General features: G+C 41.5%; 2 protein-coding genes across 3 annotated transcripts in view; one reads left to right on the top strand and one right to left on the bottom strand.

Annotated features, from left to right (window-relative positions):
* Positions 1 to 11,504, bottom strand: part of SMIM33 (small integral membrane protein 33) — a 69,754-nt gene extending 58,250 nt beyond the window's left edge. Inside the window, exon 1 of one of the 2 annotated variants that reach the window (XR_014146752.1) lies at positions 11,403 to 11,488. The gene's annotated coding sequence lies outside the window, so the exon portion shown is untranslated. Of the gene's footprint in view, positions 1 to 11,402 lie in introns of both variants that reach the window. The other variant, XR_014146753.1, reaches the window with a different exon arrangement.
* DNAJC18 (DnaJ heat shock protein family (Hsp40) member C18) overlaps positions 1 to 12,512 on the top strand; it is a 28,841-nt gene that overhangs the window by 12,051 nt on the left and 4,278 nt on the right. Inside the window, exons 4-8 of the mRNA XM_081825729.1 lie at positions 3,257 to 3,402; positions 5,791 to 5,976; positions 7,657 to 7,766; positions 8,749 to 8,858; positions 11,428 to 11,600. Coding sequence (XP_081681855.1) covers positions 3,257 to 3,402; positions 5,791 to 5,976; positions 7,657 to 7,766; positions 8,749 to 8,858; positions 11,428 to 11,600 — 725 coding nt within the window. The remainder of the gene's footprint in view (positions 1 to 3,256; positions 3,403 to 5,790; positions 5,977 to 7,656; positions 7,767 to 8,748; positions 8,859 to 11,427; positions 11,601 to 12,512) is intronic.

Raw genomic sequence — 12,512 nt, forward strand, 5'->3', positions numbered from 1 at the left:
GGTGGCTCAGTTGGTTAAGCGGCTGCCTTCGGCTCAGGTCATGATCCTGGAGTCCCTGGATCGAGTCCCGCATCGGGCTCCCTGCTCGGCAGGGAGTCTGCTTCTCCCGCTGACCCTCCCCCCTCTCATGCTCTCTCTATCTCATTCTCTCTCAAATAAATGAATAAAATCTTTAAAAAAAAGAAAAAGATTAAAAAAAAAAAATACATGTGTTGGGACAACTGGATACCCACATGCAAAACAATGCACTTGGACTCCTTTCTCACACAAACACAAAAGTTAACTCAAAGACCTAAAGTAAGGCCTAAATTAAGAGCTACAGCTATAAAACTCTTAGAAGAAAACATAAATGTACCTCTTCCATGACATGACACCCAAAATACAAATGACAAAAGAAAAAAATAGGTAACTGCATTTCATGAAAATTTAAAGCTTTTGTATTCAAAAGATACCATCAAGAAAGTGAAAAATCAATTCACAGTACAGGAGAAAATGTTTCAAATTATGTTTGAAAGTCCCTAATAAGGGACTTATATCTAGAACATATAAAATACTCTTACAATTCAACAATAAAAAGACAAATAGCCCAATTGAAAAATGGGCAAAGGATCTGCTAGGCATTCCTCCAAAGAATATATACAAATGTTTAAAAAATATATTTAAAAAAAATAATCTACAAATGGCCAATAAGCACATGAAAAGTTGCTCAGTATCATGAGTCAGTAGGGAAATACAAACCAAAGCCACAGTGAGATACCACACCACCTCACACCCACTAGGATGGCAATAATCAAAAAGATGGACAACAGCAAGTATTGATAAGAATGTGGAGAAATGGGAACACTTATATATTGCTTGTAGGAATGGAAAACAGTGTGGCCAGGTTGGAAAATACAATGCCAGTTCCTCAGAAGGTTAAACATAGCACCTGACCTAGCAATCCGCTCCTAGGTAAATACCAAGAGAAATAAAAACATACTTCCACACAAAAACTTGTATGTGAACATTCGTACAGAATTATCCATAATAACCCCCAAATGGAAACAACCTGCATGTCCATTAACTGATGAATCGATAAACAAAATGGGGAATATCCATACAATGAATACTTCTTGGTAATAAAGGGAATGAAGTACTGATACATACTACAACATGAATGAATCTTGAACATTATGCTAGTCAAAGAAGCCAAACACAAAAGTCCACATTTTGTATAATTCCTTTTATATGAAATGTCCAGAATGGCAAATTTATAGAGACAGAAAGTACATTATTGGTTGCCAGGGGTTGCGAAGTAAAATGAGGAATGACTGCCAATGAGTATGGGGTTTCTTTCTGGTGTAATGAAGATGTTCTGGAATTAGATAATGATGATGGGTGCACAACTCTGTGAATATACTTTGTAAAAGATCAGTGAATTGTGCATTTTAAAAGAGTAAACTTTGTGATATGTGAATTGTAGCTCAAGAAAAATGTTATTAAACAAATAACAAATTTATACAAAAGAGAGAAAGAGGCAGAGGAGTATCTGCCATGGAAGCAGAGATTGGAAACTGGGCTGGGGATCCAAAGGATCCCCATGGGCAGCTCTTGGGGAAGGACCATGACTGACATTCCAGACCCTGCTTTACAGTCCAGCCTGTGTTACTGACTTACTTTGAACTCCTGAGCAAGACCCTGGGCCTCTCTCTGCCTAACTGGATCGTGTAGTTGCAAAAGACTGGAGATATTCTGTAAGTGCCTATCAGTAGAGGATATATATAATCCATAAAATGCAATAAATATAATCCATAAAAGCAATGCAGCTTTTGAAAAGAATGACATAGATATATAATAGCCAATATTTATGGGGTGTCACATGCTATCAAGCACTTTGATGAATACTTCATTTAAATGATAACAGCTTGTGAAATATAGTTCAAATTATTAGCCCATTTCAGAAGATAACACTAAGGCACAGAGGTTAATTACACAGCAAGATAAGATCCCAACCAAGGCATTTTGGCCCCAGAGTTCATGCTCTAGTACAACATTTCTCAGAGTGTAGCTTGGGAACCCCAAAACCCTTGGGGGTCTGCAAGTTTAAAACAATTTTCATAATGGTACAAACACATTATTTGCCTTTTTCACTCTCATTCTCTCATGATAGTAGAGTGGAATTTTTGAGAAGCTACCTGATATGTAGTATATCATCACTCTGTTTTTAAATTTCTTGTTTTCATTTCTAGTATGGTAAATATTGATAGCTATAACTCACATGAACAGAAACTCTTCTGGGACTTAGGTAGTTTTATTTAAGAGTATAAGAAACTTCTGAGATCAAAAAGTTCAGAACTGCCACTCTAGTCTAAACTATTATCCTGTACTCATTTCTATATGTTATCAATCCATCTCTAAAATAAACTTTGGTTTTTAAAAAAAAAGGATGTATAAAGGTGATTACAATATGCTCCTAGGTAAAAAAAAAAAAAAATGGAGAGGTGTCTATACGTATACACAGGATTCACAGAACACTAACAGTGGTTGTCCTTAGGGTGGGAGACTGGGGGGCAGGGAATAGGGAAGCAGGAAGTTTTTTCACTGTACATAGTTTAGTACTGTTGGATATTTATCTTCTACCGTGTGTGTATATATTAACTTTTTTTTTTTAAAGATTTTATTTATTTATTTGACAGAGAAAGACACAGCAAGAGAGGGAACACAAGCAGGGGGAGTGGGAGAGGGAGAAGCAGGCTTCCCGCGGAGCAGGGAGCTAGATGTGGGACTCGATCCCAGGACCCCGGGATCATGACCCAAGCTGAAGGCAGACAGTTAAGGACTGAGCCACCCAAGGGCCCCTATATTAACTTTTCAAAACAAAGTTTTGAAAGGCAGCCTTAAGGAAAAAGAGAGAAATCACTAGAGTGATTAGGTGTTTCTTCTGACTTTGCCGTCCTGTGGTTGAACTCTCAGGGGCTTAGCCTGCACCTTGATATAAGGATCAGCATGTCTGTTCTACCCACTTGTAGGGATACAGGAAGAATAAAATATTGGATGTAAAAATACTTTGAAAGGCATTAAGCTCTCGGTGGGAGGAGGACCTTGTTAATCAATTTGAAAGTTTCATGAATGTGTTCACCAGTTTTCTTTTAGGTTTGTTTTGGGGCTCACAGATTGGAGGATCAGATGTAAATGTAAAATGTAAACATACTATTTTACAGTTAATCGTACAAAAGGAGCCTTTGTAGACATACATGTTTCTGATGTGTGTTTTTAGGATCAAGAAATGCAGAAATTACTATGAAATTCTAGGAGTTTCTCGAAATGCCAGTGATGAAGAGCTTAAGAAAGCTTACCGAAAACTTGCCCTGAAATTTCACCCTGACAAGAATTGTGCTCCTGGAGCAACTGACGCTTTCAAAGGTCTGATCCTGAATTAATGTTTAATTCTGCCCTTGTCAAGTTGTTTTCAGCCTCCCCCCGTAATTGTTTTATAAGGCCACAAACAGGGCCTTTCTTTCCTGCCATACCTCTTAAATAGTGATTATCAGCATAGCTCCCTCTTGTCTTCATTCACTTACCTTAATTTCTTTTGGAAAAAAAAAATATTTGATTTCTCTGTAATGGTACCTTTTTAGATGTGAGACATAAATAAAAATCTTACTTAAGAGCTTCACCCCCAAGGAAGCCTTTGATTCAGGCAAGAATTATCAATGGATGCTAAAACTGCCGGGTGACAGGTTTTTGCTGAATAGGATATTCACATGATTGTCAGAGGATCATCCCCCAGAATACCTACTGATTTCAAAGGGGAAACATTGCTTTATAATGGAGATATCTAGCTGTCAACACTTTAACCCAGTGATCCAACTTATCGTCACCAATACTGGACCCACCTCACATTATATGATATGGCACCTGTGTGGTATTCTTGGCAAAATGTTCAACCTGAATCTAATAATGAGGAAACCATCAAAATATGGGACATTCTACAAAGAACACTGATCTGCTCTTCAAAAAAGTCAACATAATGAAAAGCAGAAAAGGCGGGTGACTATTCTAGAGGAAAAGAAACTGAAAGGATATAAAAGCAAATACAATACATGAACCTCGCATGAATTGCATGGGTTGATGTTAATTTTCTTAGCTATGATAATGGTACTGTGATCATGTAGGAGACTATTCTAGGAGATAGATGCTGAAATATTTAGGGATGACGTGCCATAGTATCTGCAGCCTACTTTCAAATGGTTCAGCAAAAGAAATGTATACATACTACATGTATGCATGTATTTATGTATGTATGGAGAGTTGAGGGAAGCAATGTGGCAAATACTAACAGCTGATGAATCAAATAGAGGGTATACATGTATTTATTTACTATTTTTTCAAATTTTCTGTAGATTTGGAATTTTTCTAAAGAAAAAGTAAAAAAATTTTAAAAGTCAACGTTTACCTAAAAGATAATCTCCCTTTGTTGATGTGCCATTGTGAATCTTGTTCTCCCCACAGTTTCTACAAGGAAACAACTAGATAACCCACATTCTCTTTATACCTTCACATAAAATATCTCACAGACTAATGCCATTTCTATGAGAAATTGGCCAGATTTCAAGGGATGTGATGTTGATGCAACTATTTAGCCTTTTTTGTTTGTTTTATTGCCGTATATATTTAATATAATTCCCTCGCTAGAAGAATCATAAAGAAATGCTCTTTCTGGGGCGCCTGGGTGGCTCAGTTGGTTAAGCGACTGCCTTCGGCTCAGGTCATGATCCTGGAGTCCCTGGATCGAGTCCCGCATCGGGCTCCCTGCTCCGCGGGGAGCCTGCTTCTCCCTCTGCCTCTGTCTCTCTCTCTCTCTCTGTCTCTCATGAATAAATGAATAAAATCTTTAAAAAAAAAAAAAAAAAAAAAAAAAAGAAATGCTCTTTCTGACTGTGTTTCTCATAGTGTTGGCTGAATTAGAGGCAGGGAATGGGGATGTCTTAAAGATTTGTTTTCAAGGTTTCTTTGATTAGTGGCACTGATTGCATGTTTAAATGAATTTTAATTGGACAACATTTGCACATTTGTGCATAGGGAGAAGAGGTGATGGTAAGCATTTGTAATCTATCCAGTCTTTGATCTGTCATTGAGACACTGGAGATAGGTTTCTTAATTTCTAAAACCTACTTTCTAAAGTAAGCTGAAATGTGACTGAGATTAGTGAGGACCTTGCTTTTAGCCAAGCAATTGATTTTACTGATTATTTTATTTAGGAGATTGTTTCTGACTTCAAGTTAGAATACCACTGCTTATGTATGAACTGTTTCCAACCATAAACTAATTGCTCTCAAGGAAAATAAGGACACATTTTTTTTTTAAAGATTTTATTTATTTATTTGAGAGAGAGAGAATGAGAGACAGAGACCACAAGAGGGAAGAGGGCAGAGGGAGAAGCAGACCCCCCGCCGAGCAGGGAGCCCGATGCGGGACTTGATCCCGGGACTCCAGGATCATGACCTGAGCCGAAGGCAGTCACTTAACCAACTGAGCCACCCAGGCGCCCAAGGACACATTTTTGATGAATGAAAGCAGTAGTTCTTAGTTCATCTTGAGTCCAATATTGCTTCTGGCTTATGAAACTAGATCACGGAAAATGTGAAGGGCAAGAACTCTGGTGAACTTTCTAGGTCCAAGCACCTTTTCTTAGGCCCCTGTGAGGTCATCTAGCAGCCAACAGCTCTGGGCTCTTCATTGCTGCTTCTTGCATCACCCTCAGCTACAGCAAAGACTGTGTCCTCAGATACTTTTTGGTTTTGGTTGCAGCAATAGGAAATGCCTTTGCAGTCCTGAGTAATCCTGACAAGCGACTCCGCTACGATGAATATGGAGATGAACAGGTGACTTTCACTGCCCCTCGAGGCAGACCTTATAATTATTACAGGGACTTCGAAGCTGACATCACTCCAGAAGAGCTATTCAATGTCTTCTTTGGAGGACATTTTCCTACAGGTCAGTATTTCAAAATTATAGCTGAAAAATTTATATATATATATATATATATATATATATATTTCTGTATCTCAGCTAGCTCCTCTTTGAGGATCTGAATAGAGGGACCATGGTATGGTGGAAAGAACAAGAATTTGGAATCAGGGTGCCTGGGTGGCTCAGTCAGTTAAGTGTCTGCCTTTGACTTGGGTCATGATCCCTGGGTCCTGGGATCAAGCCCCGCATCAGGCTCCCTGCTCCGCGGGAAGCCTGTTTCTCCCTCTCCCTTGCCTGCCACTCCCCCTGCTTGTGCTCTCTCTCTCTCTCTCCGTCAAATAAATAAATAAAATCTTAAAAAAAAAAAGAAAGTATTTGGAATCAGATGAGCTGGGGTTTGAGGCAAGTCTCCAGCCTCCAACTGTGCATGATTTTAACCAAATCACTTGGTCTCTCTGATCCTGTTTCCTCACCTGAGAAATGGGACTGATAATATCAACCTCACAGGGCTGCTGTGAGGATTAGATTTTTTTTTTTAAAGATTTTATTTATTTATTTGAGAGAGAGAGAATGAGAAACAGAGAGCATGAGAGGGAGGAGGGTCAGAGGGAGAAGCAGACTCCCTGCCGAGCAGGGAGCCCGATGCGGAACTCGATCCCGGGACTCCAGGATCATGACCTGAGCCGAAGGCAGTTGCTTAACCAACTGAGCCACCCAGGCGCCCCAAGGATTAGATATTTTTTTTTTTTAAAGATTTTATTTATTTATTTGAGACAGAGAGAATGAGAGAGAGAGCACATGAGAGGGGGGAGGGTCAGAGGGAGAAGCAGGCTCCCTGCCGAGCAGGGAGCCCGATGCGGGACTCGATCCAGGGACTCCAGGATCATGACCTGAGCCGTAGGCAGTCGCTTAACCAACTGAGCCACCCAGGCGCCCAAGGATTAGATATTTTTAAGTGCTTTATAAATAAGTAGCAAGATGCCTATTATCATTATTGCAAAATAGCAGCTATATAAAGATAAAAGTTAGAAAAATACCTCCAGAGAGTTCGATGTTGGGGTAATTAAATGCCCAGGAAGTAAACTGAATTTTATGAATTGCTGTTAAAGACACTAGTGTTGGGGCGCCTGGGTGGCTTAGTCAGTTGGGCATTCAACTCTTGATCTCAGCTCAGGTCTTGATCTCAGGATTCTGAGTTCGGGCCCCATGTTGGACTCCATGCTGGGTGTGGAGGAAAGAAAGAAAGAGAGAGAGAGAAGGAAGGAAGGAAAGAAGGAAGGAAGGGAGGGAGAGAGAAAGGAAGGAAGAAAGTAAGAAGGAAAGGAAGGGAGGGAGGGAGGGAGGGAGGAAGAAAGAAGGAAAGAAAGAAAGAGGAAGGAAGGAAGATACTAGTGACATAATCTGATACTGGGCAAGGAAGCAGAAAAGAGCGTGTCAGGATTCATGGCCCAAATGCTCTTTCTTTACTAGACTTTTGGGGTTCTCTCACTCACTAGTTCTAAAGGACTACTTAAATAAAAGCAGGAGAACTAAGCACATTCCATTACACCTGGTTCACTGGGTTTACCTACTGTTTTATTTTTCTACTGAGTAAAATGGGACAATACTCTGCCGTCAGAGAACCTAGCTGGGAACAAGGAGCTTAGAAAAAGCAAGGAAGGAGTGTTTGTCATATCCCATACTAGGTTTTTCTTTCTTTCCCAGGAAACATTCATATGTTTTCAAATGTGACAGATGACAGCCACTATTACCGCCGGCGGCACCGACATGAGCGGATGCAGACACGGAAGGAAGAAGAAGAAGAAAAGCCTCAGGTACCAAGGGCGGACAGCCAAACTACTGCTCATCCACACTTGTACTGAGCGGACTCTTACGGTGTCTATGATCAGGTTTTAAAAGTTCAACTTGAATTATGTTGTTAAAACGTGTTTTAGGAAAGCAGAGGTAGTGGTAGGAAGGGGTGGATCACTGGCCCAAATAGGCCAGAATGGTACCTCCTTCCCCACCCGTTCTTCGGTGGTTGTTCCAGGAAATCAGTTCCCCTGTGGGGCTGTCTTGACCAAGGTTTTCTTCCCTGCAGAAAATAGGAACCCCCTTCAAAATATTCAGAACTAGAGGGACTTTAAAGTAAGGGATCTAGGGGGTCTCATGAAGCTCAAGGGCAGGAAGCACACGTGGGCCTCAGGACAGATGGGAACCAGAAACTAGGGTATAGTCAGGTACCCATGCGGATATCTTTCCATAACTCTTTGTGGCCAGATTGTCTCCACCTTTCCCGCCTCTCTGCATCTGCTTTATTCTCTCTAAGCAGCCTAGCTTGTTCTGCTTCCTCTTACAAATAGCCCATCCACACTGCCTAAGAGTACATGTCCTTTCTTCAGGTGACTGCCCAGCAGTGAACAGTATGATGAGTCTCAGTTCCAAACTCCTGGGAGGGAGTAGTGATTACCCCTGCTAGGGTTAGATGTCTCCCAGTCCATTCAGCTGTGGCCAAGGCGACAGAGCTGCATAATACTGACGTGGCCCCGTGAGAGTCACAGTCTGGGCAGACTCACCCAGAAGTGTCTTCTTCATTGGTCTTAGAAAAGGGGGCTGCATGAGAATTACTGGGTGTCAGTACAGGTTGTGGGTGGGTCTCCTTCAGTCTTCTCCACAGAGAGAACAGCCTTCCTAGAAAAGCTTTGGGCTTTGTGCAATATATTGCAGTAATTTGAATTTTCTTTGGGAAAACTATCCTGTTTTCTGTAAGCTTTATATTGATGAAGAACACTTACGCCAGATATTTTTTCTTTTCAGACCACGTATTCTGCATTTATTCAGTTACTTCCAGTTCTTGTGATTGTGATTATATCTGTCATTACTCAGCTGCTAGCTGCTAATCCCCCATACAGTCTATTCTATAAATCGTAAGTCAAATATTTATAAATCTTTGTTAACAATTTGGAGGGCAAAAGACTTGAATATTTTGCTGGTACTGCTAACATTTCATTTCGCCTTTGTAGAAAACACGGATTTTTTGTTTAAAGGAACAGCTGGATAGTAATAGTGCAGAGACTCAAAATTACTGTAGGCGTTTCCTGTGTGCTCGGGCCATGGATTATTTTGCTCTACAGCGACATCATCCGGTCAGCCGCAGAACAGCAGCAACTGGTTTCTGAAGGATGAATAGACTTACCTCCAGTTTCAGATTAAATCCTTATTATATCATGTTAGCTTTAGAGTGGACCCTATTGAGCTTGTGATCGGATCACTGGACTCCTCCAGGTTGGGAACATAGTATCTGAGATCCAGTGATTATTTTCAATTTAAGTAATTGGAAGAATGGGACATTTATTCATGATGAGGCTACACAAACCATAGTATCACATTTCTTTGCTATGAGCTATGATAGGAATTTCTTTATTTCTTCAATTAATTATTTCAATTAGTTCAGTTTTCATAGTTCGGTCCCCAGACCAGCATCATCTAGAGCAACTGGTAACATGTTAGAAATGCAAACTCTTGGGGCGCCTGGGTGGCTCAGTTGGTTAAGCAACTGCCTTCGGCTCAGGTCATGATCCTGGAGTCCCGGGATCGAGTCCCGCATCGGGCTCCCTGCTCGGCGGGGAGTCTGCTTCTCCCTCTGACCCTTCCCCCTCTCATGTGCTCTCTCTCATTCTCTCTCTCTCAAATAAATAAATAAAATCTTAAAAAAAAAGAAATGCAAACTCTTAAGCCTCACGCCATACGTATTGAATCAGAAACTCTGAGGATGAGAACTAGCAATCTGAGTTTTAATAAGCTCTCCAAATAACTCTGGTTCATAGTCTGATGATCATTGGATTAATTTTTTTTTTTAAGTAGGCTCCACACCCAGCATGGAGCCCAACATGGGGCTTAAACTCACCACCCTGAGATCCAGACCTGAGCTGAAATCAAGAGTCAAACACTTAACCAACTGAGCCACGCTGGCATCCCACTGGATTAATTATTTTAAGTTAGATGAGAAATGAGTCATTACTCATTATGGTTTAGCAGACAAAAACCTTACAAAATGGGGGGACCTGGCTGGCTCAGTCCGTAGAGCATGTAACTCTTAGTCTCGGGGTTATGAGTTCAAGCCCCACATTGGGTGTAGAGATTACTTAAAAATAAAATCTTTAAAAAAATAAAAAAACCTTAGAAAATGTGGAACCCATGGGGCAGTACATAACAGGAGGAGGCTTTGCTAGCAATCACTGTAGACTGAAGACTGTATTCTAGATCAATATCTTCCTTTTACAGAGAAGAAAGCTGAGTCTCAGAGAGGGGTTATTACTATCAGGTCATTCTGGCCTGATTCCCTCTATTTCTCAACTTCCTATGTTTCTCCATTTGCTACTTCTTCCTCCTTTTTTGCCTAGCCAGTGGGGCAGAGAGGAACCTGCCCTGCTAACACCTTCCCAGATGGAGGTGGGAGCAGTCATGGCCTGAACGCTTAGACATCCAGCACGATGCTTAAGTAGGGAGATCAAAGGAGAAAACTGGGAAAATATTAACTCAGTTGAGATGGAATTTGTCTAGTTTGAATAAAACTAGCCTGGATTTTGCACATTGCTGTCACATTGTTTTAACTTGAATTTGAGCTTCCTTCCATACTTCCTTATGGTTAGTATTTAGTTAACCCAGACCTACTGATGTTTCTGAGCACCACATACCATTGGATATATTAGACCCACAAAGAGTTGGTGCAGAAGCATCACTGAAATCTTTTGTCTGACGTTTTTGCAGTTCTCACTTAGCAGCTGTGTGTGAAGTACTTTCTCTCCTGTCCTAAAAATTGATGCTAGGTTGGTGTAAGCTATCTGGTTATTTGTGAATAGTTTACTGTAATGATCAGTTCATTTGCCCAACGTTTACCAATAGCCTGGTCTGTGCCAGGTACCATGCTAGGTCCTACACAATGTACATTTTTTTTTTTTAAGATTTTATTTATTTATTTGAGAGAGAGAGAATGAGAGACAGAGAGCATGAGAGGGGGAGGGTCAGAGGGAGAAGCAGACTCCCTGCTGAGCAGGGAGCCTGATGAGGGGCTCGATCCCGGGACTCCAGGATCATGACCTGAGCCGAAGGCAGTCGCTTAACCAACTGAGCCACCCAGGCGCCCCCACAATGTACATTTTTTTAAGCATTCAGCACTCGTGCTCACTTCTGCAGCACATATACTAAAAAAAGCATTCAGCACTCAACTGTTAGCACAGAAAGCAATATAAGAGAGGTAAATCCTTGAAGAGAATAAAGTAACTATACTGAGGCTGAATTCACAATATGAATACACTCACATAATGATGACATTACAGTTGCTACGGAAATAATAAATGTTAGGTGTATTAGACAGTGGTACTTGCAGCTGCCCTATGAAGAGGGGATTATGGTCATGATATCTGTGCAGTCAGTGCTAAGAGTGAGATTGTCAAATATAACCAGCTTACCTGAGCCTCCCTCTCTTTGTCTCAGGACCTTGGGCTACACCATCTCTAGAGAAACGCAGAACCTGCAGGTGCCTTACTTTGTGGATAAAAACTTTGAGAAGGCCTACAGAGGAGCATCTCTCCGTGACCTGGAGAAGACGATAGAGAAGGATTACATTGATTACGTCCAGACAAGTTGTTGGAAGGAGAAACAACAAAGTAAGATGTTCTAAAAGGGACTTTAACTGGTGGTCATGCTTCCGACCTGAGGCATGCCCAGCTTCCCAATCCCTCCTCTTCCCTTGTTTGAGTAGCACGTGTTTATGTATGTGATCAGAGACAGGACAGAGGCCCATTTGGGACACCACCAAAAAAGTGAAGTTCGTTGTCAGGATACATGTGGCCAGAATTTGGAAACGTTAGGAACTTAGGCAGGCAGCACTAGTTGCCTATCCATCTGTCTGTCTCTGAGTGTCTGCTACTCACTGCCCGTCTGCCCCACTCTCCTCTCTGCCAGTTGCCTTCCTTTGCTTCTTCAAGCTTTCAAGGTTTTGGTTGCTACCCTCCCCTGGTTGGTTTTGGTTGGTTGCCCTGGTTGGTTTTGGTTGCTACCCTCCCCATCCCTCTCCCAGCTCCCACAGGCCCACTAGTTATTGGCCCCTTTCTAGCTGGATTGGTCCAGTTTCCTAATTCCACATTCCCTATGGGAAAATCTGATTGATCCAGCCTAATTTTTTGAGCCAGACCAAAAGTCAGCGCTAGCCGGCTGGGGCCACCTAGATCAAAAGTGACCCTACCTCTGGGTCTGCCCCTTCAATAAGGGTGGGTTTGAGCAGGCCTTCCACTCTGTTCCCTCTCTGGAGACAATGGGGGTGTCAGTGTCCGCCAGTTGGCTTACAACTCCAGTTGAGTATTAATGGGGAGTACGGGTAGCAAGGGTAGCCCTGCCTCTCGGCCAGCAGGTTCACTTTTCATCCCTTTGAATTCTACACACACACACACGTATGCACACCTGTGCGGGCGGCGGGGGGGCACATACACACAACCTTAATAACTGTATCCTATAAAACGTCGCTTTAATTTTTAACAAGCAAACGAACTCATTTTTTAAATGGTATAACTGGATATCAT

The sequence above is a fragment of the Leptonychotes weddellii genome, chromosome 7 (genome assembly GCF_054177405.1).
Source record: "Leptonychotes weddellii isolate Sample4059 chromosome 7, ASM5417740v2, whole genome shotgun sequence".
Lineage (NCBI taxonomy): Eukaryota > Metazoa > Chordata > Mammalia > Carnivora > Phocidae > Leptonychotes > Leptonychotes weddellii.